Source organism: Anguilla rostrata, chromosome 6 (genome assembly GCF_018555375.3).
Source record: "Anguilla rostrata isolate EN2019 chromosome 6, ASM1855537v3, whole genome shotgun sequence".
NCBI classification, from domain to species: Eukaryota; Metazoa; Chordata; class Actinopteri; order Anguilliformes; family Anguillidae; genus Anguilla; species Anguilla rostrata.
Genome location: NC_057938.1, coordinates 54,732,967 through 54,760,867, shown reverse-complemented (window position 1 = coordinate 54,760,867; position 27,901 = coordinate 54,732,967). Strand labels below are relative to the sequence as shown.

The window sequence follows — 27,901 nt, the reverse complement described above, 5'->3', positions numbered from 1 at the left end:
ACATTTTTATAGAATATGTAAAGTACATTCAAGAGTAACAGATACTTCAGCTTTAGTACGGGACTAAAAAGGATTGAACCGTTAAAGCTCACGTATTGGGGCGGTAGGCGTATTGTTCTAGTTTTGTTTACCCATATCGACCCTCACTCCAGTCCAGAAGGTGGCGGTAATGCGTCACAAGTTGACTACCACCATTAAACACCCGAAAAAGTAATACGCACGTGTTCCCATCGGAGACGGTAAAAGGGTTCCTATACCTGGAGCTCACTGAGACTAGTGTTTTAAAATCAATTCAAGGCTGGTTTTTTTCACAGCACTTCCAATATTTTCATGCTAATGGAAGCTCTGAGTATGGCCGTGAAGGAAATCGAAGGTGCGTATCTCTTGCCTTTATAAATTAGAGAAATGCATAGGCAGCAACCAGCGGTGTTTTATGAATATGCACATAGATTCCAGTAATGACTGGCGATGTAATGGCTCGATGTATGGTTCAGTCGTAGCTACGTTTTCTCTGAATAGTGCTTTTTTCTGAAGACTGTGCTCCTTAATAACGCTGTATGAACCGCTATTAACCAATTATGATTGCGTTATGCGGCTATTTATCGCATTTCGTCCCTTCTAAATGTGGGGGAGCGAATATGGTGTTAACTGTTAGATCTGTATGGCTCTTGTTCAGAGTACGGCTTCGACTCTGCCTAACTGCTCACTAATTGTTATGAGTTATGACAGCTTTCAGTGAAGTTTGTGGTGTTTTCTGAAGAGAAATTTGTGGTGTTCTTTCTGAACACTGCAATTCAAAACGTGTAAATACATTTAGGATGTCTTTGGAATAGTGTTTTTCTTAAAGTTTAGTTGCATCATTTTTAATTTAATATCAGCAATTTGTTATGTAGACACATTTTAGGGTGTGTGTTCATAGCCTAGAAGCCTAGGTGTTGTAATGACAGGCTGCATAGCCAGGTATTTAGGTACCTGTGTGAATGAAACCAGATAGTCATGGCTTTATCAGCATCCTGTGTGTTTTACAACCCACCTTGTAGTCATGTTAGGAGTTACATGTAAAATTGAATGAAAATATCTCATTTTTTCTATTAGATCCCTCTCTCCCTGTCTCCTCCCTGTGCCTTCTGGTTCCTCCACTTCAACTCCTCTCTGCAGCCATGTGGCAAGTGCTGCAGAAGCAAGACGTGTTGCATTATGGGAAACTGGAGGAGTTTGTGTCTCTGGTGATGGAGACGTTCCCAGAGCTGCTGAGTGAGAGCCAGAGGACCGAGCTCACACTGGGGCTGCAGGTGAGGGGGAGAGGAGGAGGAGAGGAAGGGGTGGTGGGAGAGGGGTAAGAGGAAGGGAGGGGTAGGGGTAAGAGAGGAGGGTGAGACAGGAGGCATGAGGGTGGACAGTATTTGTTTTAACTCATTTTCAAACCCGTTTGGTTTTTACCTCACAAATTGTCCCATACATAATAACATTCTCCCTCTGTCTTCTCTCTACTCTTTTTCTGTCCATCTTTCCTTGTCTCTTCCTTTATTTCTTTCCCTCTCTCACAGTACATGTCCCCAGCAGAGACTGGCTGTAAAACTGACCCAGCTCTAGAGGTTCTGTTGTGGGAGTTCCTTTCCAGGCTGGATCAGCTGCTGCTGGTACCAGACCTCAAACAGGTACAGAGACAGAACACCAGGACCTGGCCATATCTGGACCCACTGGAGATGCCTGCTCACTTTTGCGTTACTCACAAATGCTTCAGAAAAAAATCCTGAATTTCCCCATGAAGACATCATCTTGTTAGGTATCTAAATAAAAGCAAATGGGATCCTATAAAACAAATGAATGCATACAGTGAGTCATATTTTGGTCTCAAGCATTTTTCAAGCACAAAAAGTTTTATTCAGTAGTACAACTTCTTTTGCAAAACATAGGTTTCTAAATTATTGGCACTTCTATGATTAATATTTGGTGAAGCCTCCTCTGGAGAGGGTAACGGCACTGAGCCTCCTCCTGTAAAGTCTGACTGGGTTGGGGAACTCTTTTGGGGGGATCTTGGACCACTCCTCTATGCAGAAAATCTCAAGATCCTTGATTTTGTAGGGTTTGCACTTGTGGGCAGCAAAACAGTTTTTAGAGACCGAGAACAATGAAAAAAAAATGGAATTGCATCACAGGCCCCACTTTGTGTGGTTTTATTTTAAATATTCTTTTTGGGGTGCCAATCATTTTGACCTCTATATTTTTTGAGAAAAATACTATTATAAAAAATTTTTTGGAAAGAATATTTTTTTATTAGAGGTAAAGTAATTTGTCTGAAGGGTTGCCATTAATTCTTGAGTTGACTGTTCATGTTTGAACCTGCTTCTCTCCTTCAGACAGTGTCGTGGCTCAGTGCTGCCCCCTCTGTCGTGGAGGTCTGTGTGCAGTCTGTTTCTTACACAGACAATCTGAAGACCCTTCTCAGGCACCACCGAAGTCTTGGACAGCTGGACATGAATGGTTGGTCTTTTAAAAAGTAATTTTGAGATTATATTATTAGTTTTAATTCTTAATTAATTAATGCAAAGAACTTTTTACAGTTCAAACATGACCTCTGTTTTAAGTCTTTGTGATTACAATGAAACCAAGATATTGTTTTTGCCATTTATGGTTGTTGAACTGTAGGTCTCGAAAGTAGAGCTGGGTAAGCCAGCGGTGCAGTGAAAATGGGCACTTTCCAGTTTTCTTAACGATGGTTTGTATTTCTCTATCTCAAAATGATATCAATGGTTATTGCTCCAAGGTTTTTTATGGGAGAGATATTGATATCAGAGAAATCTGAGAGGTCAAGATACAAAAGGGTCCATTTTCCCCCAGAAATGACCCGTGTATGAAATGTTTAAGCCCTACCTGTTCATTTATTTTTTGAAGATGTGAAACATCACAAAGGGCAATATTACATTTTGCAGAGTAATTGGCGTCTGTACTGTTAAACGTTAATCTGTTTTCTCTCACAGTAACACTTCCCTCCATAGAGGAGTGCAAGCTGTTCTCTATGTCCCGCCCTCCCTCCCAAAGAGTGATGGATTCTACCAAACTGACAAACACCAACAGCCAATCAGACTCTATAACTAACTGCATGAAATTTTTAAGCTCCACCCCTTCAGATGAAGACATCAAGGCAGAAATTGTGATGGACAGCACAGATTATGAAGGGGTGGAGCCAATGTCAAGTTTGAACAGATGTGAAGACATGGACGAGAGGACACAGGGAAATACCGAGTATTTAATAAGCAGAGCGAAAAAGGACTTACTAACCAACATGAAGGAGGAGGAGGAAAATTGGGAGAGACAGAGTGTAAAAATGAAGAGGGAGGATGGCGTGAGAGATGAAGAGGGACTCTGGAAGCAGGAAGATAAAGAGAGGGATGAACAGAGGGAGGGGTATTTAAATGGTCAAACTGCCCAAACTGGAAAATTGATGTTGAATGGAGTAAAATCACAACATGGACAACAGGAAGGGGAGGGGCTGTCTACTGCAGTCACTTCCTGTTTGGTAAGACAGCCTAGAGTGCTGATTCGCCGAATAGAAATTGGTAGTTCAGTTCCTGTGTCATTACCTTGCTCCATGGTCACACGATTAAGGACAAATAGATCACTGAGACAGAAGGGCCCGGTCGTGACCCGGAAGAGGAAGACAATTGGCCAGTTGGAGAAACCCCTGAATCCGCTGCCATCTTCATCAGAGAATAGGTAAGAATGACTGATGAGCTGGACTGTGTGTCTCCTCTGACCACTGCCAGTCTTGCATAAAATAATCTGCCTTTATTTGTCTTTCACAGGATCTGTGCTGAAGCCTTCCTTATTTCTCCTGTCATCTCCCCCAGGAACCAAAACACAGGTTAAGGTTACACAGATGATCATTTTCAAGTCTGAGGGAGTCGATCACGCGGTGTTGAAGACGAATGAAATTTAGATTCAGAGTTAACATTTACAATTAAGATTTTATTTTTCATTATCATACTTTTGCAGTAATGGTTCAGTTTATCAGCATCTGTATTTCCCATGAGCTTCACGTCTCCTCCACATCTTCTCTCTCCTCAGGACAAACTGTTGAGGTGTCGTCTCAGGTCTTTGCCTGCTCCCAGTACCCATTCATTCACACACAGGAGCTCAACAGGACTGTGGGGTCCCAGCAACCAACCAGCACCTCAAATCAGCACCCCATCCCCCCTAAGACACCCCCCAAACCGACACTGTCCCACACAGGCACTCCCGGGCCGCACACGTGCTCCCAGTGTGGGAAGAGTTTTGCTTATTTGAGTACTCTGAAGAGGCACCAGGTAACTCATACAGGGGAACGCCCGTACCACTGCTCCCGGTGTGGGAAGAGTTTTGGCAGATCAGATAAGCTGAGGCTGCACCAGCGACTTCACATGGGAGAATGCCTGCACCGCTGCTCTCAATGTGAGAAGAGTTTCAGCACGTCACATCAACTGAAGCAACACCAGCGATTTCATACAGGAGAATGCCTGTACGAGTGCCCCCGGTGTGAGAAGAGTTTCACTCATTTGTGTACGCTGAGGAGACACGAGCGAACTCATACAGGGGAACGCCCATACCACTGCTCCCAGTGTGGGAAGAGTTTTGGAAGATCTGATAAACTGAGGCTGCACCAGCGACTTCATATAGAATACCCCTACCACTGCTCCCACTGTGGCACGAGTTTCACTTGTTTAGGTACTCTGAAGAGACATCAGCAAACTCGTACCGGTGAGCGCCCTTACCACTGCTCCCTGTGCGATAAGAGTTTTGTCAGGTTAGATAATCTGAAGGTGCGCAAGCGAACTCATGCAGGAGAGTGCTCGTAACACTGCTCCCGGCGTGGGAAGAGTTTGGGTTGTTAGGATTATGTGACCGTACACCAGCGACACTACTCGGGATTAGGTTTCTGTTCCTCTGCTCCCAGTGTAGGGAGAGCTTCTGTCATTCAGTCCTTACCAGGGACAGTTCAGAGAGAGAAAAGGTAGAATATTGTATATATATATCTACTTTCTCTGTAATTAAAAATTATACTTAAAAACCTTATTTTGAGTTATTATTTTTCTCAAAATTGGGGTCAATTATTGGCACTGATAAAGAATATTTTAAATAAAACCAAAGTGGTGTATGATTTTTACTTTTTTTTTAATCTCAGTCTCCAATTTTGTTGATCTCAGTCTCCAGAAACTGGATGGTTGGCTTTCATTATTTCCTGTTTCACTAGAGTATAAATATGAGGTTGCACACATGTAAAACCCCTTTGTCATCAACATGTTTTGTATTAGGCCATAAAATGGTCTGTAAGAAGATGCATAGATCAGTGCATTGCCAATCAAGTTTCTTTTATTTTGGTTCATCAAGATGGAAAAATGTTTTATTCTGGGCTCTATTTTGACTTAATTTCCGCCTTGGTGGTATGAAGTCACCCTCTTTTTGTTGCTACTAGTACCCATGCGTTCTTAAAAGTGGTAGAGCCGTTTGTTCGTTCTGGGCTACTGTAGAAACATGGCGGTGCAACATGGCGGCCTCTGTGGAAGAGGACCCGCTCCTATGTAGATATAAAAGGACTCATTCTCAGGTAACGAAAACACAACGATTCTTATTTTCATGGGATTACACACTAATTAAAACATACTTGTGAATATTATATTCCATTTCTGCCAAGTCCGTTCCGCTAGATGACACTAAATTCTACACACTGCAGTGCACCTTTAAGACTATTTTCAAGGCTGGCTTCTTCACAACAGTTGCAGTATTTTGTACGCTGATGGAAACCCTGAGCGTTGCAGAGAGGGAAATCGTGGGTGCGTATCTACCTTTATAAATTTAGTGTTCGACGAATGAAACTAAGCTACGAGCGACTGATCCTGCGTTGTTTTGCTTTGAATATATGAACAGATTCCAGTAATAGCCGAAACTGGTGCTGGGATATGCTGTATACTTAAAAAAAAAAAAAAAATTAATTAAAATTAGAATATATATCCCCTGCAACTGGTAGGTAGCCTGGTGTGGTGCTACCTTTTCCAAAATGTTATTGAACCCTATATCCGATGGCTCAACCCGTTTAAAAGTTTTCTCCAAATAGTGCTTCAAGCAGAAGACCGTCCTCCTTAAAGAGCATCTTGCAGGTTACATTTTTTACGAAACGTATGCTTAACCCTGTCTGAAAACGACTATTTGAATAGTTAATGCAGGATTTAATAATTTTTACAAGACACGAGGGCACAAATTCAGAGGAACTACAGGCGCTGCGGCCGTTTTGAGCAAAGCTCATAAAAACGCCTTTTTTTCAACACCGAGTCATATTACGTAACAGAAGGGAGTGGCTCTTCCATTGTCCAATGTGCAGTAGTACGGGGTAGTGAGTCTGAGCGGTTGTGATATAGTGGGTTGGTCTGTTTTCAGTAGTTTTATATTGCATTTCACTGTGAATCATGGTAACGTATTGTGTTTGTGCAGGTTGCAAAAACTCCAGCCGGCCAGGACGTCGCGTACACAGATTTCCTGACAGGAAAAGGAGCCGTGCTGGCTTTAGTGCCTGGGTGCGTTTTGTGCAGGCGGAGAGACCGGACTTCACTACTGCGTCTGTTGCAAAAAGCGCGGTCGTGTGTGGCGCTCATTTCAGACCGGAGGATTATCTTCCCAGCGATATGATACAGTTCAGGATGGGATATCGAAGCCGGGGCCGGGTGAGACTGACTACTGGTGCGGTTCCTTCACTGCACGCAGTGGCTGTATCAAGGCCGCCATCAGCAGCCGGTTCTGATTTTGACGCCGGCGGGAGTAGGTCTAATGGTCACCAGCCCGGCGTCAGAGATTCAGCTCTACGAAAACGTAAACTGTGCACCGTAAGTCTTGCCTGTTTTCTAATGTTTGCTAACGTCCAACATAGTCGGCGTACTGCTTTCAATAATGAGAAGCAACGCGTGAAACGTATTAATTGTTGTAAGGCACCGTAGCTATCTTGTGAACAAGGCATACAGGCTAATGTTAACTAGCATTAGCAACCTGTTTTGTAAAACCTACCACGTGAGAAGGCGTAATTGGTAACCTCAGTTTGCTAACATTCGAACCCTTAAGTCTTGTTACAGCTTGACGACTTTGTTTGCACAGCTAAAACATTTGTGATTTTAATTCCACGTGGTGTAAAGCCGGTGTTGGGGGAGACTGCAAGTAATGAAGGGACAGATGCACCAACAGCCCGTGCTGCAGTGCCTGCAGACCCAGAGCAAGAGGCCGCCTCTCCACTGGCTCCTCAACCATCTGTGCCTCAACCCTGTGGCTCACAGTGTGACCTCAGACCTTTACATCGTTCATCAGGTAGTGTAACTTTACTCATATCTAGAATTAGCTGTACACGCCACACATCCATTTAAATAATGTAGGAGGGCAAAATATGAGTTTCTGTTATGGGTAAGTATCAATACTCCTGCCGGTATTAGACGACCAGTACTAGTTTTGTTATGGCCTGAGACATGATGGCAAACTTTACAATGTCGTGATGTGAACACAGCGTTAGATGTCGTTAGCTAACCAGGGCTCCAGACTAACTTTTTACATTGGTTGCGCTGGTGCACCTAACTTTTTCATTTAGGTGCACCAGCACATAATTTAGGTGCACCCAAAATTTTTCACCGCGGCTTGTGGCGCCACAATAATACATTTTAAGCGTTACCTTTTTTGTCAGTTCCCATACACATTGGTAATTTCTTAACTCATTATGTAAATGATCAGGAAAAAAAGGTGCAGGTAAATGTTTTTTCTTTATTGAAATCACAGCACAAGCAAGAAATCGCAATAACCTCAATTGTTTAAAAAAAACTTAAGTGCTGATGTTTAAAGTGCTTGACAAACGCAAGTAACTCAAACAAAAGTGTGCGCTGCTTCCGGAGGAGTACAGTGCGCGGTTTCACACATGCATGCCTTCTTTTTTCCCCCCACCCACATTCACCGAAGAAGAATATCAGGGTCAGAGCCAATCAGAGACAGAGTAGGAGCGGGTCTTCGCAGAATGCGGGTGGGAGAAAAAAAATAACGCTACACATATACACACACTGTACTACGACGGTGTATTCGGGCCACATTGAGGGGGGAAATAATTGAGTGAAAGGTCGTAATATTACGAGAATAAAGTCGTAATTTTACGAGGAAAAAATAATATTACGAGAATAAAGTCGTAATTTTACGAGGAAAAAATAATATTACGAGAATAAAATCGTAAAATTGCGAGGGAAAAAAAATAACGATATTTAGGAAAATGAAAAAACCAAGCGTGCAAAAATACAAAGCACATTAAAAACATTTAGCATTTTTTCCGAATAGTGTTTTCTGTAAGTTTAGTTGCATCATTGTGAATTTGAACCTGTATGAATGAAACAAGAATGCCATGGCTGTATACCTGGCTATATATTAGTGTCTTTTGTTTAAATTTAGTTTTAAAAATCTAGGGTTTACATGTGAGTTAAAAAAATGTTTTCCTTTAATTTCACATTTTCTTTATTAGATCCCTCTCTCCCTGTCTCCTCCCTGTGCCTTCTGGTTCCTCCACTTCAACTCCTCTCTGCATCCATGTGGCAAGTGCTGCAGCAACAAGACGTGTTGCATTATGGGAAACTGGAGGACTTTGTGTCTCTGGTGGTGGAGATGTTCCCAGAGCTGCTGAGTGAGAGCCAGAGGACCGAGCTCACTCTGGGGCTGCAGGTGAGGGTGAGAGGAGGAGGGGAGGGAGAGGGGTTAGGGAGTAAGGTGAGGCAAAAGGCATGAGGGGGGGGGGGGTGGACAGGGAAGAGGTACCACTAGTGAGATCTGCTCTACTCCCCTGTACTCAAACTTTACACCATGTGTACACCGTTCCATGCACTGTACCCCCCATCTCTTACCCCTCCCCCTTCCCTCCTCTCCTCCTCTCACCTGCAGCCCCAGAGTGAGCTCCGTCCTTTGGCTCTCACTCAGCAGCTCTGGGAATGTGGTAAATGGTAAATGGACTGCATTTATATAGCGCTTTTATCCAAAGCGCTTTACAATTGATGCCTCATTTGCCAGAGCAGTTAGGGGTTAGGTGTCTTGCTCAAGGACACTACGACATGCCCAGGGCGGGGTTTGTACCGGCAGCCCTCCGACTGCCAGACAATCGGTCTTACCTCCTGAGCTATGTTGCCATCACAATGTCTCCATCACCAGAGACACAAACTCCTCCAGTTTCCCATAATGGGGTGACATAGCTCAGGAGGTTAGAGCGGTTGTCTGGCAGTCTGAGGGTTGCCGGTTCGATCCCCTGCCCTGGGCGCGTCGAAGTGTCCCTGAGCAAGACACCTAACCTTAAGTGCTCCCAACGAGCTGATTGGTACCTTGCATGGCAGCCTTTCACCGTTGGTGTGTGAATGTGTGTGAATAGGTGAATGAGGGGCATCAATTGTAAAGTGCTTTGGATAAAAACGCTATATAAAATGCAGTCCATTTACCATTTATAACTATAAATATACACATTCATATCATATTTGTTAACTGATGTTCTGTCTCTCTGTCTCGGTTCACTCTTTCACTTCTTTCTGTCATTCCATCTTTTTAGGACATGTCCCCAGCAGAGATTGGCTGTAAAACTGACCCAGCCCTAGAGGTTCTGTTGTGGGATTTCCTTTCCAGACTGGAACAGCTGCTGCCGGTACCAGACCTCAAACAGGTACAGAGACAGAACACGCTGTGTTTGCAAATCATTTACCATTTATAAATCTTGTACTGTTTGTTAGGTTTTGGCACTAAGTTAGCTTTATAATTATGTATGTATTGCGGTCAGTGGAGTCCTCTCTTGTCTATTCTGCTATAGCATAGCACAGTGCATGTTGGGCAGAAAAACACACAGTTCCATGTTTGAACCTGCATCTCTCCTTCAGACCGTGTCCTGGCTCAGTGCTGCCCCCTCTGTCCTGGAGGTCTGTGTGCAGTCTGTTTCTTACCCAGACCAGCTGAAGACCCTTCTCAGGCACCACAGAAGTCTTGGACAGTTGGACATGAATGGTAAGCCTTTATCAGGACATCCATAAAACCGCTAGCATTCCGTTAAAAATCGGAATCCATCACGTTTTGCGTTGAACATCTGTACCATTAAACATTAGCATGATCATTCTCTCTCACAGGGACACTTCCCTCCATGGAGGACTACAAGCTGTCCTCTATGTCCCGCCCTCCCTCTCAAAGAGCGGTGGATTCTACCAAGCTGACGAACAACAAGAGCCAATCGGAATCCGTAACTGACTGCATGAACTGTTTAAGCCCCGCCCCTTCAGATGAACACATAAAGGCAGAATCTCTGATAGACAGCTCAGATTACACAAGGGTAGAGCCAAAGCCAAGTTTGAACAGATGTGAAGACACAGAGGAGAAGACCGAGAGGATGCGTGGATATCTGTTGAGCAGAGAGCAAAAATACAAACTAACCAACATGAAGGAGGAAGATGAGGTGAGGCAGACTGTGAAAATTGAGAGAGAGGATGGTGTGAGAGATGGAGAGAGACACAGGAAGGAGGAAGAAGAAGCGAGGGAGGAACATATAACTGATCAAACTGGCAAATTGGTGCAGAATGTAGTAAAAACAGAACATGGACAACAGGAAAGAGAGGATCTGTCTACTGTGGTCACTTCCTGTCGGGTAAAACAGCCTAGAGTGCTGATTGCCCGACTAGAAATTGCCTCCACACCTTCTCTCTCCTCAGGACAAGCTGTTGAAGCGTCGTATCGGGTCTTTGCCTGCTCCCAGTGCCCATTCGTTCACACAGAGGAAGTGAATTTTCAGCAGCACATTGAGATGGTTCACCCAGAGGAGCTGAACAGGACTGTGGTGTCCCAGCAACCTCCCAGCACCACAAATCAGCACCTCACCCCACCTAAGACACCCCCCTCTCTTACACGGTCCGGCACTTTACGGGCCCACACATGCTCCCAGTGTGGGAAGAGTTTCCGTAATTTAAGTCGTCTGAAAGTGCACAAACGTACTCACACAGGGGAGCGTCCCTTCCCCTGCTCCCAGTGTGGAAAGAATTTAAGCCGCTCGGAGACTTTGAAACAACACCTGCGAACTCATACAGGTGAGCGCCCGTACCACTGCTCCCAGTGTGGAAAGAATTTCAGTCACTGGGATACTTTGAAACAACACCTGCGAACCCATACAGGTGAGCGCCCGTACCACTGCTCCCAGTGTGGTAAGAGTTTCGGTCATTCAAGTTATTTGAAACAACACCTGCGAACCCATACAGGTGAGCGCGCAGTGCTCCAGTGTGGAAGAGTTACTCGGCATTTGAGCAACACCTGCGAATCCCAGTGAGCGCTGCACTGTCCAGTGTGGAGAATTTCAGATTGATTTTGAATACACGCAACATCAGGTGACGCGTACTGCTCAGTGGAAAGTTTAGTCAGTATTTGAAACAACACCTGCGAACCCATACAGGTGAGCGCCCGTACCAGTGCTCCCAGTGTGGGAAGAGTTTCATTCAGTCCAGTCATTTGAAGCAACACCAGCGAATCCATACAGGTGAGCGTCCGTACCAGTGCTCCCACTGTGGGAAGAGTTTCCGGTCAAGTACACTGAAGGTGCACCAACGACTCATACAGGGGAGCCCTCCCTGTAGTTTGTGGTGTACAATTTGCGTCAGTACAGAACCACACAGGGTAACTCTGAAACTCGCAAATTTTGCCAGGGAGAGGACACAAGCATGCCCATCAGGACGTAAGACTGGAGAAGGCCAAGAATATCCCAAGACCTGCATTGTTTAGTGGAATCTTCATGTTATCAAGCTGCATAATACTTGTTGGATGCCACCTCAACAAGCACTTTGGAAGGGTTGCACAAAAGCAGCCCTTGCAGAGAGCAACCTGTAAATTTAAGTGCCTGACCTTTGCCAAGCACCATTTGAACTACAATTGTCATCGTGTGTTGTGGTCAAATGAGTCCAAACAGCTTCTGTCTAGTGGCTGGTTGCACTAATGTGTTAACTCAACTGGAACCCTTTATAAATTACTGTTCTTTTTTTTTTTTTTTTTGAAAAATAAACTAACAGATGTCAGAATTTCTTTAAGTCTTTGCAGCAGTTGTCTGGGAAATTGGATACAGCATGTGTGTCCTTGCCAAAATTATTGAACAACATTTTGAAAATGTCACTTATTTACACCTTATATTACTTGTTAGAATAATTTATTTCTCCCAAATGATATGCAGTTGTGCACATTCATTTAAACGACAATTTATGAGACAAGTCGAAAGATATTTATGTGTGGATAGTAAAATGCATTTGTGACGTCTCTTATTTATGGATCATGATACACACATTTGTCAATAATATTGAGACTAATCTCTATATTTTTCTGTTAAAGTAGGCTATTTTACTTTGAATGGCTCTGACTTGTCAGTAGTTATCCATTTCAGTTACATTCCTGACTTCATTGAGTTGGATACATTACCCTGGATTTTTACTACTATTAGGTTACTATAAATTACTGTACATCAAAACTAAGTAGCCCACTGTCGTAAGGTCTACAAAATGACATGACACTATAGTGACCTGTGCTTGAAGTTATGATTATTGCTCTGCAGCATTGCAAAATCTGGCATTTATTTATTGGTAACAAACTATTTCATTTAGAACAAGTGCCTGATCTTAAATGAAATAAAAGTTTAACATCGAAGAAGAAGAGGGGGGAAAAAAATCTCAGACTTTGTCACACAGGATTATAGAGCACACAGTATACTATTAAGAAGCACGAATCAGGTAGGTGTGATTTTTGTGGAGAAGTAGAAACGTAATCATAGGACAAATATAGGACAGAAGGCGGAATGTTGATATAATTGCAGGAGATAGAGATGGAACTAAATGTGCGCAATATTCTGAAAAAATATACAGGGATAGAAGCAGGAATTTTTTCATACAGTACTTGAAAGCGACGGAGTTTATTCGAGTTTTTTTTAAGAACCCCAAGTCGCGGTAATGCACCCTCAGATGTTTTCCAAATGCAGTTGAAACCAAACTGAATGAGAAGAAAATTCTGGCTTTTATACTGACTTTATTTTCGTCTCGGCGTTGTCACGGAAGTCATCCTCGTTTTGTTCCACGTTGCTACGAGTACGCATGCGTTCGTACAAGTGGAAGTAACTGATCGTAGGCGTTTGCTTTTGCTAGAACGAAAACATTGCAAAGCTGGTTTCTCTACAACAGTTCCAAAATTTAGGTCTTTGATGGAAACGCTGAGCATTGCAGAGAAGGAGGTGGGAGGTGCGTAACTTTAAAAATTGAGTATTCGACTGATCGACTGTGTTCTTTGCATATGCGCAGTAGCTCATGCAGGTGCTGTGACTTCCCGTATATTTATAGAAGACATTTTCTCCAGTTACTGCTTTTTGCTGAATACCCTCCACGGCTCGTAAACAACAATACTGGCGTTTGGTCCAATTTATCGTGTCTCGCTTTCTCTGATTGTTGAGGAATAGATATGTATGGTGTTAAACGTTTTAAGTTAAACTGTTACGATGTGCACGGCCCCTGTTCAAAGTCAGGGTTTTTTTTTTTCTTGGCCTGACGGTAACTTGCTAATGTTTTTGGAGCAGGCCTGGAAATGTTGGGGCGCGGGGGAACGGAGTCCAGGTATAGGTGGCTAGACACCTGTATGAATTAAACTGGACAGACATGGCTTTATCAGCGTTGTATGTGTAAGTTCAGTGTGTTAAAGCCCACCTCCCAGTCATGCTAGGGTTTACTTGTGAAATGAATGGAAAACATTTATTTAAATCTAATTTTCTCTATTATTAGATCCCTCTCTCCCTGTCTCCACCCTGCACCTGCTGGTTCCCCCACTCCAACTCCTCTCTGCAGCCATGTGGCAAGTGCTGCAGCAGCAAGACGTGTTGCATTATGGGAAACTGGAGGAGTTTGTGTCTCTGGTGATGGAGACGTTCCCAGAGCTGCTGAGTGAGAGCCAGAGGACCGAGCTCACTCTGGGGCTGCAGGTGAGGGTGAGAGGAGGAGGGGAGGGAGAGGGGTAAGAGAAGAGGATGAGGCAGGAGCCATAGGGATGGACAGGAAAGAGGTACTGCTCTAAAATCATTTAGCACTTTGCCCATGACGGTTTATGCAGCTGTTCGTGGCTATGGATAGCTGATACTTTATGAGACTTGCAGTTTACTTAACCTGTGTTTGCAGTAGTTCCAGTGGCCTTCAGTATGCACTTATTGTATGTCGCTTTGGATAAAAGCATCTGCCAAATGAAATATACTGTACATGTAATATTTGTCCAATTTTCAAACCTTTTCCTCCTAAATTGTCCCAAACATAGCATTCTCTCTCTCTTTGTCTCTCTCAATCCATTACTCTTTTTCACTATCTCTCTGTCTTTTTCTTTGTTTCTTTCCCTCTCTCACAGGACATGTCCCCAGCAGAGATTGGCTGTAAAACTGACCCAGCTCTAGAGGTTCTGTTGTGGGATTTCCTTTCCAGACTGGAACAGCTGCTGCCGGTACCAGACCTCAAACAGGTACAGAGACAGAACACGCTGTGTTTGCAAATCATTTGGCATTCATAAAACTTGTACCGTTCGGTAGGTTTTATAATTATGTATGTATTGCAGTCAGTGGAGTCCTCTCTTGTCTATTCTGCTATAGCTTAGCACAGCACAGTGCATGTTGGGCAGAAAAACACACAGTTCCATGTTTGAACCTGCATCTTTCCTTCAGACCGTGTCCTGGCTCAGTGCTGCCCCCTCTGTCCTGGAGGTCTGTGTGCAGTCGGTTTCTTACCCAGACCAGCTGAAGACCCTTCTCAGGCACCACAGAAGTCTTGGACAGTTGGACATGAATGGTAAGCCTTTATCAGGACATCCATATAAACCACTGGCATTCAGTTAAAAATCAAAATCCATCACATGTTGCATTGAATATCTGTAGTATTAAACATTAGCATGATCATTCTCTCTCACAGGGACACTTCCCTTCATAGAGGACTACAAGCTGTCCTCTATGTCCCGCCCTCCCTCTCAAAGAGTGGTGGATTCTACCAAGTTGACGAACAGCAAGAGCCAATCGGAATCCGTAACTGACTGCATGAACTGTTTAAGCCCCGCCTCTTCAGGTGAAGACATAAAGGCAGAATCTCTGATATACAGCTCAGATTACACAGGGGTAGAGTCAAAGCCAAGTTTGAACAGATGTGAAGACACAGAGGAGAAGACAGAGAGGATGCGTGGATATCTGTTGAGCAGAGAGCAACAATACAAACTAACCAACATGAAAGAGGAAGATGGGGTGAGGCAGAGTGTGAAAATTGAGAGAGAGGATGGTGTGAGAGATGGAGAGAGACACAGGAAGGAGGAAGAAGAAGCGAGGGAGGAACATATAACTGATCAAACTGGCAAATTGGTGCAGAATGTAGTAAAAACAGAACATGGACAACAGGAAAGAGAGGATCTGTCTACTGTGGTCACTTCCTGCCGGGTAAAACAGCCTAGAGTGCTGATTGCCCGACTAGAAATTGCCTCCACACCTTCTCTCTCCTCAGGACAAGCTGTTGAAGCGTCGTATCGGGTCTTTGCCTGCTCCCAGTGCCCATTCGTTCACACAGAGGAAGTGAATTTTCAGCAGCACATTGAGATGGTTCACCCAGAGGAGCTGAACAGGACTGTGGTGTCCCAGCAACCTCCCAGCACCACAAATCAGCACCCCACCCCACCTAAGACACCCCCCACTCTTACACGGTCCGGCACTTTACGGGCCCACACATGCTCCCAGTGTGGGAAGAGTTTCCGTAATTTATATCGTCTGAAGGTGCACAAACGTACTCACACAGGGGAGCGTCCCTTCCCCTGCTCCCAGTGTGGAAAGAATTTCAGCCGCTCGGAGACTTTGAAACAACACCTACGAATCCATACAGGTGAGCGCCCGTACCACTGCTCCCAGTGTGGTAAGAGTTTCGGTCATTCAAGTTATTTGAAACAACACCTGGGAACCCATACAGGTGAGCGCCCGTACCAGTGCTCCCAGTGTGGTAAGAATTTCAGATTTTTACGTAGTCTGAAGTTACACAGGCCAACTCATACGGGTGAGCGGCCGTACCAGTGCTCCCAGTGTGAGAAGAGTTTTACTCAGCCTTATTCTTTGAAGAAACACCAGCGAACCCATACCGGTGAGCGTCCTTGCCACTGTTCCCAGTGTGGGAAGAATTTCACGAATTTATATGATCTGAAGGTACACAGGCGAACTCATGCAGGTGACTGCCTGTACCAGTGCTCCCAGTGTGAGAAGAGTTTCAATAAGTCGAGTTATTTGAAACAGCACCAGCGAACCCATACTGGTGAGCGGCCGTACCAGTGCTCCCTGTGTGAGAAGAGTTTCACTCGGTCTTGTTCTTTGAAGAAACACCTGCGAACTCATACAGGTGAGCGCCCATACCACTGCTCTCAGTGTGGAAAGAGTTTTGGCAGATCAGATAAACTGAGGCTGCACCAGCGACTTCATATAGGGGAATGCCCCTACCACTGAGTTTCAGTCAGTCATACAATTTGAAGGTACACCAGCAAACTCACACAGGGTAACGTCTGGAACACTCGCAAATTTGCCAGGGAGAGGACACAAGCATGCCCCCATGCACAGTGACGAAGACTGAGAGGAAGGCCAAGAATATCCCAAGACCTGCATTATTTAGTGGAATCTTCATGTTATCAAGCTGCATAATACTTGTTGGATGCCACCTCAACAAGCACTTTGGAAGGGTTGCACAAAAGCAGCCCTTGCAGAAAGCAACATGTAAATTTAAGTGCCTGACCTTTGCCAAGCACCATTGGAACTACAATTGTCATCATGTGTTGTGGTCAAATGAGTCCAAACAGCTTCTGTCTAGTGGCTGGTTGCACTAATGTGTTAACTCAACTGGAACCCTTTATAAATGGCTGTTTTCTCTTTTTTTTTTTTTTTTTTTTGAAAAATAAAGAAATTCTGACATCTGTTAGTTTAAGTCTTTGCAGCAGTTGTCTGGAAAATTAGACAGCATGTGTGTCCTCACCAAAATTATTGAACATCAATTTGAAAATATCACTTATTGCCACCTTATATTACTTGTTAGAATAATTTATTTCTCCCAAATGATATGCAGTTGTGCACATTCATTTAAACGACAATTTATGAGTTGAAAGATATTTATGTGTGGATAGTAAAATGCATTTGTGACGTCTCTTATTTATGGATCATGATACACACATTTGTCAATAATATTGAGACTAATCTCTATATTTTTTCTGTTAAAGTAGGCTATTTTACTTTGAATGGCTCTGACTTGTCAGTAGTTATCCATTTCAGTTACATTCCTGACTTCATCGAGTTGGATACATTACCCTGGATTTTTACTACCATTAGGTTACTATAAATTAATGTACATCAAAACTAAGTAGCCCACTGTCGTAAGGTCTACAAAATGACATGACACTATAGTTACCTGTGCTTGAAGTTATGATTATTGCTCTGCAGCATTGCAAAATCTGGCATTTATTTATTGGTAACAAACTATTTCATTTAGAACAAGAGCCTAATATTAAATGAAATAAAAGTTGGACATCGAAGAAGAAGAAGAGGAAAAAAAATCTCAGACTTGGTCACTCAGGATTATAGAGCACACAGTATACTATTAAGAAGCACGAATCAGGTAGGTGTGATTTTTGTGGAAAAGAAGAAATGTAATCATAGGACAAATATAGGACAGAAGGAAGAATGTTGATATAAGTGCAGTAGATAGAGGAGGTACTTAATGTACGAAAAATTCTGAAAAAATATACAGGGATAGAAGCAGGACATTTTTCATACAGTACTTGAAAGCGATGGAGTTGATTCATAGAATTAGAGTTTTTTTAAGAACCCCAAGTCGCGGTAATGCACCCTTAGGTGTTTTCCGAATGCAGTGAAAACCAAACTGAATGAGATGAAAATTTTGGCTTTTATACTGACTTTATTTTCGTCTCGGCGTTGTCACGGAAGTCATCCTCCTTTTGTTCCACGTTGCTACGAGTACGCATGCGTTCGTACAAGTAGAAGTAACTGATTGTCGGTGTTTGCTTTTGCCAGAACGAAAACCTTGCAAGGCTGGTTGTTCTACAACAGTTCCAAAATTTAGGTCTTTGATGGAAACGCTGAGCATTGCAGAGAAGGAGGTGGGAGGTGCGTAACTTTAAAAATTGAGTATTCGACTGATCGACTGTGTTCTTTGCATATGCGCAGTAGCTCATGCAGGTGCTGTGACTTCCCGTATATTTATAGAAGACATTTTCTCCAGTTACTGCTTTTTGCTGAATACCCTCCACGGCTCGTAAACAACAATACTGGCGTTTGGTCCAATTTATCGTGTCTCGCTTTCTCTGATTGTTGAGGAATAGACATGTATGGTGTTAAACGTTTTAAGTTAAACTGTTACGATGTGCACGGCCCCTGTTCAAAGTCAGGGTTTTTTTTCTTGGCCTGACGGTAACTTGCTAATTTTTTTGGAGCAGGGCTGGAAATGTTGGGGCGCGGGGGAACGGAGTCCAGGTATAGGTGGCTAGACACCTGTATGAATTAAACTGGACAGACATGGCTTTATCAGCGTTGTATGTTTAAGTTCAGTGTGTTAAAGCCCACCTTCCAGTCATGCGAGGGTTTAGTTGTGAAATGAACGGAAAACATTTATTTAAATCTAATTTTCTCTTATTAGATCCCTCTCTCCCTGTCTCCACCCTGCACCTGCTGGTTCCCCCACTCCAACTCCTCTCTGCAGCCATGTGGCAAGTGCTGCAGCAGCAAGACGTGTTGCATTATGGGAAACTGGAGGAGTTTGTGTCTCTGGTGATGGAGACGTTCCCAGAGCTGCTGAGTGAGAGCCAGAGGACCGAGCTCACACTGGGGCTGCAGGTGAGGGTGAGAGGAGGAGGGGAGGGAGAGGGGTAAGAGAAGAGGGTGAGGCAGGAGGCATAGGGGTGAACAGGAAAGAGGTACTGCTCTAAAATCATTTAGCACTTTGCCCATGACGGTTTCTGCTGCCGTTCGTGGCTATGGATAGCTGATACTTTATGAGACTTGCAGTTCACTTAACCTGTGTTTATAGTTGTTTGTAATTTGTCCAATTTTCAAACCTTTTCCTCCTAAATTGTCCCAAACATAGCATTCTCTCTCTCTTTGTCTCTCTCAATCCATTACTCTTTTTCACTATCTCTCTGTCTTTTTCTTTGTTTCTTTCCCTCTCTCACAGGACATGTCCCCAGCAGAGATTGGCTGTAAAACTGACCCAGCTCTAGAGGTTCTGTTGTGGGATTTCCTTTCCAGACTGGAACAGCTGCTGCCGGTACCAGACCTCAAACAGGTACAGAGACAGAACACGCTGTGTTTGCAAATCATTTGGCATTCATAAAACTTGTACTCTTTGTTAGGTTTTGGCACTAAGTTAGCTTTATAATTATATATGTGTTGCAGTCAGTAGAGTCCTCTCTTGTCTATTCTGCTATAGCATAGCACAGTGCATGTTGGGCAGAAAAACACACAGTTCCATGTTTGAACCTGCATCTCTCCTTCAGACAGTGTCCTGGCTCAGTGCTGCCCCCTCTGTCCTGGAGGTCTGTGTGCAGTCTACTTACACAGACCAGCTGAAGACCCTTCTCAGGCACCACAGAAGTCTTGGGCAGTTGGACATGAATGGTAGGCCTTTATCAGGACATCCATATAAACCGCTAGCATTCAGTTAAATCAGGATCCATCACATTTTGCATTGAATATCTGTAGTATTAAACATTAGCATGATCATTCTCTCTCACAGGGACACTTCCCTCCATGGAGGACTACAAGCTGTCCTCTATGTCCTGCCCTCCCTCTCAAAGTGTGGTGGATTCTACCAAGCTGACGAACAGCAACAGCCAATCGGAATCCATAACTGACTGCATGAACTGTTTAAGCCCCGCCTCTTCAGGTGGAGACATAAATGCAGATTCTCTCATAGACGGCTCAGATTACAGAGGGGTAGAGCCAAAGTCAAGTTTGAACAGATGGGAAGACACAGAGGAGATGACAGAGAGGATGAGTGGATATCTGTTGAGCAGAGAGCAAGAATACAAACTAACCAACATGAAGGAGGAAGAGGAATATGGTGAGTGGCAGAGTGTGAAAATGGAGTTGGAGGATGGTGTGAAGGATGAAGAGAGAGACTGGAAGGAGGAAGGAAAAGAGAGGGATAAACAGAGGGAGGGATGTGCAGCTATCGATCAAGCTATCCAAACCGACAGACTGGTGAAGAACGAAGTAAAATCAAACCACCAGGAAGAGGAGGAGGTGTCTTCCTTGGTGACTTTCTGTCTGTTGCAACAGCACAGAGAGTGGATTCCCCAACTAGAATTTACTAATAGCTCAGTTCCTGTGCCGTCACCTTTGTCATCTCAGTTGGAGAGACCCTTGAAACTGCTGCCATCTTCATCAGAGAATGGGTAAGAATGATTGTTGAGCTGGACTGTGTCTCTCCTCTATTCACTATCAGTTTTAAATTCAGTAATGTGCCTTTATTTGTCTTCTACAGGATCTGTGCTGAGGCCTCCCTTATTTTTCCTGTCATCTCCCCCAGGAACCAAAACGCAGGTTCTGATCACACAGATAATTGTTTTCCAAAAGTCTGAGGGAGTCTACTTTTTCACACAAGTTTGAGATGGTTGACAGGTTGTGCTGAAGGAAATTAAGATTTAGAGTTCAGATATGGAATTATGGTTTTATCCATTGTTACACTTTTGCAGTAATGTTTGTGTTTTTCAGGATCTGCTTCTTTATAGATTTTCTATAAGCTTCCTATCTCATACACATATTCGTTCTCCTCAGGACAAGCTGCTGAGGTGTTGTCTGAGGTCTTTGCCTGCTCCCAGTGCCCATTCGTTCACACAGAGGAAGTGAATCTTCAGCAGCACATTGAGAAGGTTCACCCAGAGGAGCTCAACAGGACTCTGGGGTCCCAGAAACCTCCCAGGAACACACATCAGCACCACACCCCCGCTAAGATGCTCTCCACCCTGACACAGTCCCACACAGGCACTCCAGGGGCCCACCCATGCTCCCAGTGCGGGAAGACCTTCAAATCAAAATTTCTGTTGACCACACACAAAGAAATGCATAAAAGAGAGCGTCCGCATCAGTGCTCCCAGTGTGAGAACAGTTTCAGTAGTTCACATTATTTAAAGATACACCAGCGAACCCATACAGGGGAGCGCCCATACCCCTGCTCCCATTGTGGGAAGAGTTTTGCTCAATCAGATAAGCTGAAGGTACACGAGCGAATTCATACTGGCGAGCGTCCATACCGCTGCTCCCAGTGTGGGAAGAGCTTCATTCAGGCTGATAAGCTGAACCTACACCAGCGCACTCATACAGGGGAACGGCCTTACCACTGCTTCCTGTGTGGGAAGAGTTTCACTCAGTCTAGTACTTTGAAACAACATCAGCGAACTCATACAGGGGAGCGCCCTTACCACTGCTCCCTGTGTGGGATGAGTTTCACTCAGTCGAGCACTTTGAAGCTACATCAGCGAACTCATACCGGGGAACGCCCGTACCTCTGCCCCCAGTGTGGGAAGGGTTTCATCAGGTCAGATCAAATGAAGCAACACCAGAAAACTCACACAGGGGAACGCCCGTACCCCTGTTTGCAGTGTGAGAAGAGTTTTGCCAGGTCAGATAAATTGAAGCTTCACCAGCAAACTCATACAGGTGAACACCTGTAACACTGCACCTCTCAGTGTGGGGTGAGTTTTGCTCGTTCAGACCACCTGACTGCACACAATAGAAATCACACCGGTTCTTCTGCTCCCATTTTTAAAAATTTTGTTCCGGTGTAGGAAGAGCTTCAGTCATTCAATAATTGCCACAGACAGTTCAGCTAGAACAGGTAGTAATATGCAGTATGTTCTGGTCAAAAAGGGGTACTTTACAGGGACTATGAAATGCAAGTTGCCGAAGATGCAAAAATTGATTTGAAGAGTATTTCAGTTTTGGAGTCAAAAAAATTAAGCATTTTCATTACATTGCTAGCATTTAGAAAATTGACTTTTCTACCTAATGAGGTAGTTGTCCTTGGTCCTGACACATCTGCACAGCTTCCTTTAGAGGGTGTAAAGAATCATTGTAAATGCTTGTTTAATACGTTTTTAACTGTGTTGTCAGGCATACTCTCTGCATAAATAAAGTCCCTTGTAATTGGATTACATATGAAGTGTTTTGCTAACTGGATTGCCTCTCCGTTCCAAAATGGCTGGCCAAAGCATCAACCGATTCTGTTGTTAAAAAGAAACAGGAGAGAGTAACTATCTTTATTGCGTCATTATCAGCTTCAGGGTATTGCAGGACTAATCAAAAAGATGTGTAGAAATTAATAACTGTATCTGTCAATTTTTTAACAGTTGAAAGTGTTGCAAAGGAATTCAGGAAACACGTTTTCCTGTTGAGTTACCACGGAGTTAAACACTGCATCGTTTTTTTTTTAGTTAGGTTGATAACATACTGATCCACACTCCTTTCCAGTGGGTGGCGGTAATGCTCGTCGATGTTGGTGTACAACCGCCATGAAACCTCAAGAGGAAGACGAAGAAGACCTGCGATCTAAATTATATCCAAACCCGGTTTCTTCACAGCGGTTCCAATATTTTGCACTCTGATGGAAACACTGCGGTTTACAGAGAGGGAAAATAGAGGTACTTATCAATGCCTTTGTAAATTGAGTGTTCGTCGAGGATACTGAGCCAACCAGCAGTTCCAACTGCGTTCTTTGAATAGGCTAAGCTCATTGATTTAATTTTTATTCAAAGCTGGCTCAGTGACTTGCTATATATTTATTTAAACAAATACATTTTGAATGTGCTTTCGATGTCATGGCAGCTTTAAGTTTATTTCAGTTCATTTTGTGGAGTTTCGTGAATAGAATTTTAAGAACATTCTATTCAGGGAGAAATTTGTCCTTTCGGAACACTTTAAACGTGTAAAACTCCGCACATTCAATTAAAACATTTGGCATTTCTTCGGAATGGTGTTTTTTGGTATCAATTATTTGGTATGCAGACAGATTTTAGGATTCGTTTCCAGGTATGCAGACAGATTTTAGGATTCGTTTCCATAGCCTGGGCATACGTGTTGAAACGCTGCACAGCCAGGTTGCTAGGCAACTGTGAATTAAAGACGGAGAGTCTGTGGACGTACACTGCATTTCTAAAAGATTTCCCTTCTGTGGAACTAAGGGGCCTAGCCCAAACCATGAAAAACAGCCCCCGACTATTATTCCTCCTCCAACAAACGTGACAGTTGGTACTATACATCCGAGCAGGCAGTGTTTTCCTGGCATTCGCCAAACCCAGATTTGTCCGTCAGACTGCCAGATAGTGAAGCATGATTCATCAGTCCAGAGACGCGTTTACACTACTCCAGAGTTTTTTTTTAAGTCACTATTTCACAGCCTATCTTGCCGATGCTGTAGTGTGTGAATGCAAAATTGAAGGAAAAATATCCTTTTCTCTTTTGTTAGATCCCGCTCTCCTTGTCTCCTCCCTGCACCTGCTGGTTCCTCCACTTCAACTCCTCTCTGCCGCCATGTGGCAAGTGCTGCAGCAGCAGGTCGTGTTGCATTATGGGAAACTGGAGGAGTTTGTGTCTCTGGTGATGGAGACGTTCCCAGAGCTGCTGAGTGAGAGCCAGAGGACCGAGCTCACTCTGGGGCTGCAGGTGAGGGTGAGAGGAGGAGGAGAGGAAGGGGGAAGGATGGGAGGCAAAGGGGTAAGAGAGGAGGGGAGGGAAAGGGGTAAAGGAGGAGGTTGAGGCAAGAGTCATGGGGGTGGACAGGAAAGAGGTATCACTTTAAAATCATTTAGCACTTTGCCCATGGCATTTTCTGCTGCTGTTCCTGGCTATAGGTAGCTGCTAGTTTATGAGACTTAGTTTACCTGACCTGTGTTTGTAGTTGTTCCAATGGCCTTCAGTGTGCACTTATTGTATGTCGCTTTGGATAAAAGCGTCTGCCAAATGAAATATAATGTATATGTAATATTTGTCCAATTTTCAAACCTTTTCCTCCAGAATTGTCAGAAACATAGCATTCTCTCTCTCTTTCTCTCTCAATCCATTACTCTTTTTCACTATCTCTCTGTCTTCCTTTGTTTCTTTCCCTCTCTCACAGGACATGTCCCCAGCAGAGACTGGCTGTAAAACTGACCCAGCTCTAGAGGTTCTGTTGTGGGAGTTCCTTTCCAGACTGGATCAGCTGCTGCCGGTACCAGACCTCAAACAGGTACAGAGACAGAACACGCTGTGTTTGCAAATCATTTGGCATTCATAAAACTTGTACCGTTTGGTAGGTTTTGGCACTAAGTTAGCTTTATAATTATGTATGTACTGCAGTCAGTGGAGTCCTCTCTTGTCTATTCTGCAATAACATAGCACAGTGCATGTTGGGCAGAAAAACACACAGTTCCATTTTTGAACCTGCATCTCTCCTTCAGACAGTGTTCTGGCTCAGTGCTGCCCCCTCTGTCCTGGAGGTCTGTGTGCAGTCTGTTTCTTACCCAGACCAGCTGAAGACCCTTCTCAGGCACCATAGAAGTCTTGGAAAGTTGGACGTGAATGGTAGGTAGGCGTTTATCAGGACATCTATATAAACCACTGGCATTCAGTTAAAAATCAGAATTCATCACATGTTGCATTGAATATCTGTAGCATTAAACATTAGCATGATCATTCTCTCTCACAGGGACACATCCCTCCATGGAGGACTACAAGCTGTCCTCTATGTCCTGCCCTCCCTCTCAAAGTGTGGTGGATTCTACCAAGCTGACGAACAGCAACAGCCAATCGGAATCCATAACTGACTGCATGAACTGTTTAAGCCCCGCCTCTTCAGGTGAAGACATAAATGCAGAATCTTTGATAGACAGCTCAGATTACACAGGAGTAGAGCCAAAGCCAAGTTTGAACAGATGTGAAGACACAGAGGAGAAGACAGAGAGGATGAGTGGATATCTGTTGAGCAGAGAGCAAGAATACAAACTAACCAACATGAAGGAGGAAGAGGAAGATGGGGAGAGGCAGAGTGTGAAAATGGAGTTGGAGGATGATGTGAAAGATGAAGAGAGAGACTGGAAGGAGGAAGGAAAAGAGAGGGATGATCAGAGGGAGGGATGTGCAGCTATCAATCAAACTATCCAAACTGACAAACTGGTGAAGAACGAAGTAAAATCAAAACACGTTCAACAGGAAGAGGAGGAGGTGTCTTCCTTGGTGACTTTCTGTCTGTTGCAACAGCACAGAGAGTGGATTCCCCAACTAGAATTTACTAATGGCTCAGTTCCTGTGCCATCACCTTTGTCATCTCAGTTGGAGAGACCCTTGAAACTGCTGCCATCTTCATCAGAGAATGGGTAAGAATGATTGTTGAGCTGGACTGTGTGTCTCCTCTATTCACTATCAGTTTTAAATTCAGTAATGTGCCTTTATTTGTCTTCTACAGGATCTGTGCTGAGGCCTCCCTTATTTTTCCTGTCATCTCCCCCAGGAACCAAAACGCAGGTTCTGATCACACAGATAATTGTTTTCCAAAAGTCTGAAGGAGTCTAACTTTTTCACACAAGTTTGAGATGGTTGACAGGTTGTGCTGAAGGAAATTAAGATTTAGAGTTCAGATATGGAATTATGGTTTTATCCATTATTACGCTTTTGCAGTAATGTTTGTGTTTTTCAGGATCTGCTTCTTTATAGATTTTCTATAAGCTTCCTATCTCATACACACATTCTTTTTCCTCAGGACAAGCTGCTGAGGTGTCGTCTCAGGTCTTTGCCTGCTCCCAGTGCCCATTCGTTCACACAGAGGAAATGAATCTTCAGCAGCACATTGAGAAGGTTCACCCAACAGAGCTCAAAATGACTCTGAGGTCCCATCATCTTCCCAGAAGCACACAACAGCTCCCCAACTCCGCTAAGACACTCCCCACCCTGACACAGTCCCACACAGGCACTCCAGGGGCCCACCCATGCTCCCAGTGCGGGAAGACCTTCAAATCAAAATTTCTGTTGACCACACACAAAGGAATGCATAAAAGAGAGCGTCCGCATCAGTGCTCCCAGTGTGAGAACAGTTTCAGTAGTTCACATTATTTAAAGATACACCAGCGAACCCATACAGGGGAGCGCCCATACCCCTGCTCCCATTGTGGGAAGAGTTTTGCTCAATCAGATAAACTGAAGGTACACGAGCGAATTCATACTGGCGAGCGCCCATACCGCTGCTCTCAGTGTGGGAAGAGCTTCATTCAGGCTGATAAGCTTAACCTACACCAGCGCACTCATACAGGGGAGCGGCCTTACCACTGCTCCCTGTGTGGGAAGAGTTTCACTCAGTCTAGTACTTTGAAGCAACATCAGCGAACTCATACAGGGGAACGGCCTTACCGCTGCTCTTTGTGTGGAGGCAGTTTCACTCAGTCGAGTGCTTTGAAGCTGCATCAGCGAACTCATACAGGTGAGCGCCCGTACCACTGCCTGCAATGTGGGAAGAGTTTCAGCAGCTCAAGTAAACTGAAGCTACACCTGCAAACTCATACAGGTGAGCGCCCGTACCACTGCTCCCACTGTGGGAAGAGTTTCACTCGTTCGGATTACCTGGTCATACACCAGCGTACCCACGTACCATAGGGCCTGTTTCCCTGCTCCCAGTACAGGGAGAACTTCAATAATTCTGTCATTACCAGGGACATTCCAGTATTGTAGTAAGTGTTGAGGTTAAAACGGGTTCCTATCAAGGACTTGCAAATTGCCTAGGATTTAAAAAGTATTTTCAATATTTGGATGTAAAAAGAAAGCTGAGAATGAAGTTGAAGTTGAAAACTGGGAGTATATGTTCAAACCACATGTTATTTTTATTTCGGATAAACTTCCCTCCTTAAACTTACACTCTGGTGGTTACCAGAACTATTGCTGTTTTTTTTGGCGTATAATCAAAATCACCATTACAATTACATGTGCATATATCGGCCCTACATTACGTTCATAAACCTGTGACGGTTTATAATATTATTTCCTTACATGTACGCTTATGTGATGTATGATGTTATGAATAAATGGAGTAAATGTGTATATCTTGAAGTAAAATTGTGAAGGTTAATAATAGATCTGTTACTATTATATATCTTGATAAAATGCAATTAGAAAAACTTGTGAGAAGCATACTTTTCTGTTTTGTGATTGATTACGACTGTGCATGTATGTATTATGCATGTCTTTTACGGAGCCTTGATTCAGTGAATGCATTTAAAATGAATTTAAATGCATCATAAAGAATGTAGTGACTGAGGCATGTGGTTGTTTTTCTTGAGAGGCCACTGTGTTTGAATAGCTGTTCTTCTGTTTTATTGTGGATTTTTGTATATCATACTGTGTATGTTGCATTTTAATATGTTGTGATTTTGTATGGCTGCTACCTTGGCCAGGTCTCTCTTGTAAAATATATTTTTGATCTCAATGGGACTTCCTGATAAAATAAAGGTAAAATATGTAAAATAAACATTAATGGTCAGCACATTTTCTCTGCAAGGAGGCCAAGTTAATGTGTCGTTCTGTTTTGAAAAGCGGGGTTCTTTTTTGAAAATTCTTGAGTGAGGTTACAATACTGTAATGGAATAGAATAGCTTTATCTTTTCCTGTGGGAAATACAGATGGTAGGCTACTACTGTAGTGCTGTACCAGCACAGATACATTTTCTCTACTCTTTTTCCACAAATGTTTTGGAGAAACATTTATTATCTATTGGCAGCAACTATGCTACCAATAATTAATTAAAAAAAAAATATATTCGTTAATTTATAAACTCAAATTTTTTGTTCATTTATTTAACTGCTACTAAAG

At 43.6% G+C, this 27,901-nt stretch overlaps 3 protein-coding genes and 1 pseudogene across 11 annotated transcripts; all 4 read left to right on the top strand.

Annotated features, from left to right (window-relative positions):
* Positions 1 to 222: 222 nt before the first annotated feature.
* On the top strand, positions 223 to 5,052 carry LOC135257677 (zinc finger protein 879-like). The gene is made up of 7 exons (XM_064340679.1): positions 223 to 373; positions 1,096 to 1,292; positions 1,548 to 1,658; positions 2,361 to 2,484; positions 2,982 to 3,717; positions 3,807 to 3,865; positions 4,069 to 5,052. The coding sequence occupies exons 1-7, from the start codon at positions 331 to 333 to the stop codon at positions 4,833 to 4,835; spliced, it is 2,037 nt and encodes a 678-aa protein (XP_064196749.1). The 5' UTR covers positions 223 to 330; the 3' UTR covers positions 4,836 to 5,052.
* A 248-nt stretch (positions 5,053 to 5,300) lies between these two features.
* LOC135257670 (oocyte zinc finger protein XlCOF6-like) lies at positions 5,301 to 16,949 on the top strand. Of its 7 annotated transcripts, none has more exons than XM_064340656.1 (9): positions 5,301 to 5,584; positions 6,466 to 6,854; positions 7,158 to 7,326; positions 8,510 to 8,712; positions 9,575 to 9,685; positions 9,897 to 10,020; positions 10,140 to 11,255; positions 11,447 to 11,573; positions 15,787 to 16,949. In XM_064340656.1, exons 2-9 carry the CDS (start codon positions 6,657 to 6,659, stop codon positions 16,517 to 16,519), a joined length of 2,781 nt encoding a protein of 926 aa, XP_064196726.1. In that variant the 5' UTR covers positions 5,301 to 5,584; positions 6,466 to 6,656; the 3' UTR covers positions 16,520 to 16,949. The 7 variants fall into 7 exon arrangements, with proteins under 7 accessions (XP_064196726.1, XP_064196727.1, XP_064196729.1 ...); XM_064340654.1 differs by lacking the exon at positions 5,301 to 5,584 and adding an exon at positions 5,615 to 5,810; XM_064340655.1 differs by lacking the exon at positions 5,301 to 5,584 and adding an exon at positions 5,616 to 5,810 and having other exon boundaries at positions 8,510 to 8,706.
* On the top strand, positions 13,060 to 22,224 carry LOC135257673 (zinc finger protein 79-like; annotated as a pseudogene).
* LOC135257675 (zinc finger protein 572-like) lies at positions 17,669 to 27,090 on the top strand. Of its 3 annotated transcripts, XM_064340675.1 has the most exons (8): positions 22,380 to 22,713; positions 23,538 to 23,734; positions 24,186 to 24,296; positions 24,508 to 24,631; positions 24,756 to 24,864; positions 24,901 to 25,422; positions 25,512 to 25,570; positions 25,806 to 27,090. In XM_064340675.1, exons 1-8 carry the CDS (start codon positions 22,677 to 22,679, stop codon positions 26,690 to 26,692), a joined length of 2,046 nt encoding a protein of 681 aa, XP_064196745.1. In that variant the 5' UTR covers positions 22,380 to 22,676; the 3' UTR covers positions 26,693 to 27,090. The 3 variants fall into 3 exon arrangements, with proteins under 3 accessions (XP_064196744.1, XP_064196745.1, XP_064196743.1); XM_064340674.1 differs by lacking the exon at positions 22,380 to 22,713 and adding an exon at positions 17,669 to 18,184 and having other exon boundaries at positions 24,756 to 25,422; XM_064340673.1 differs by having other exon boundaries at positions 24,756 to 25,422.
* Positions 27,091 to 27,901: the final 811 nt, after the last annotated feature.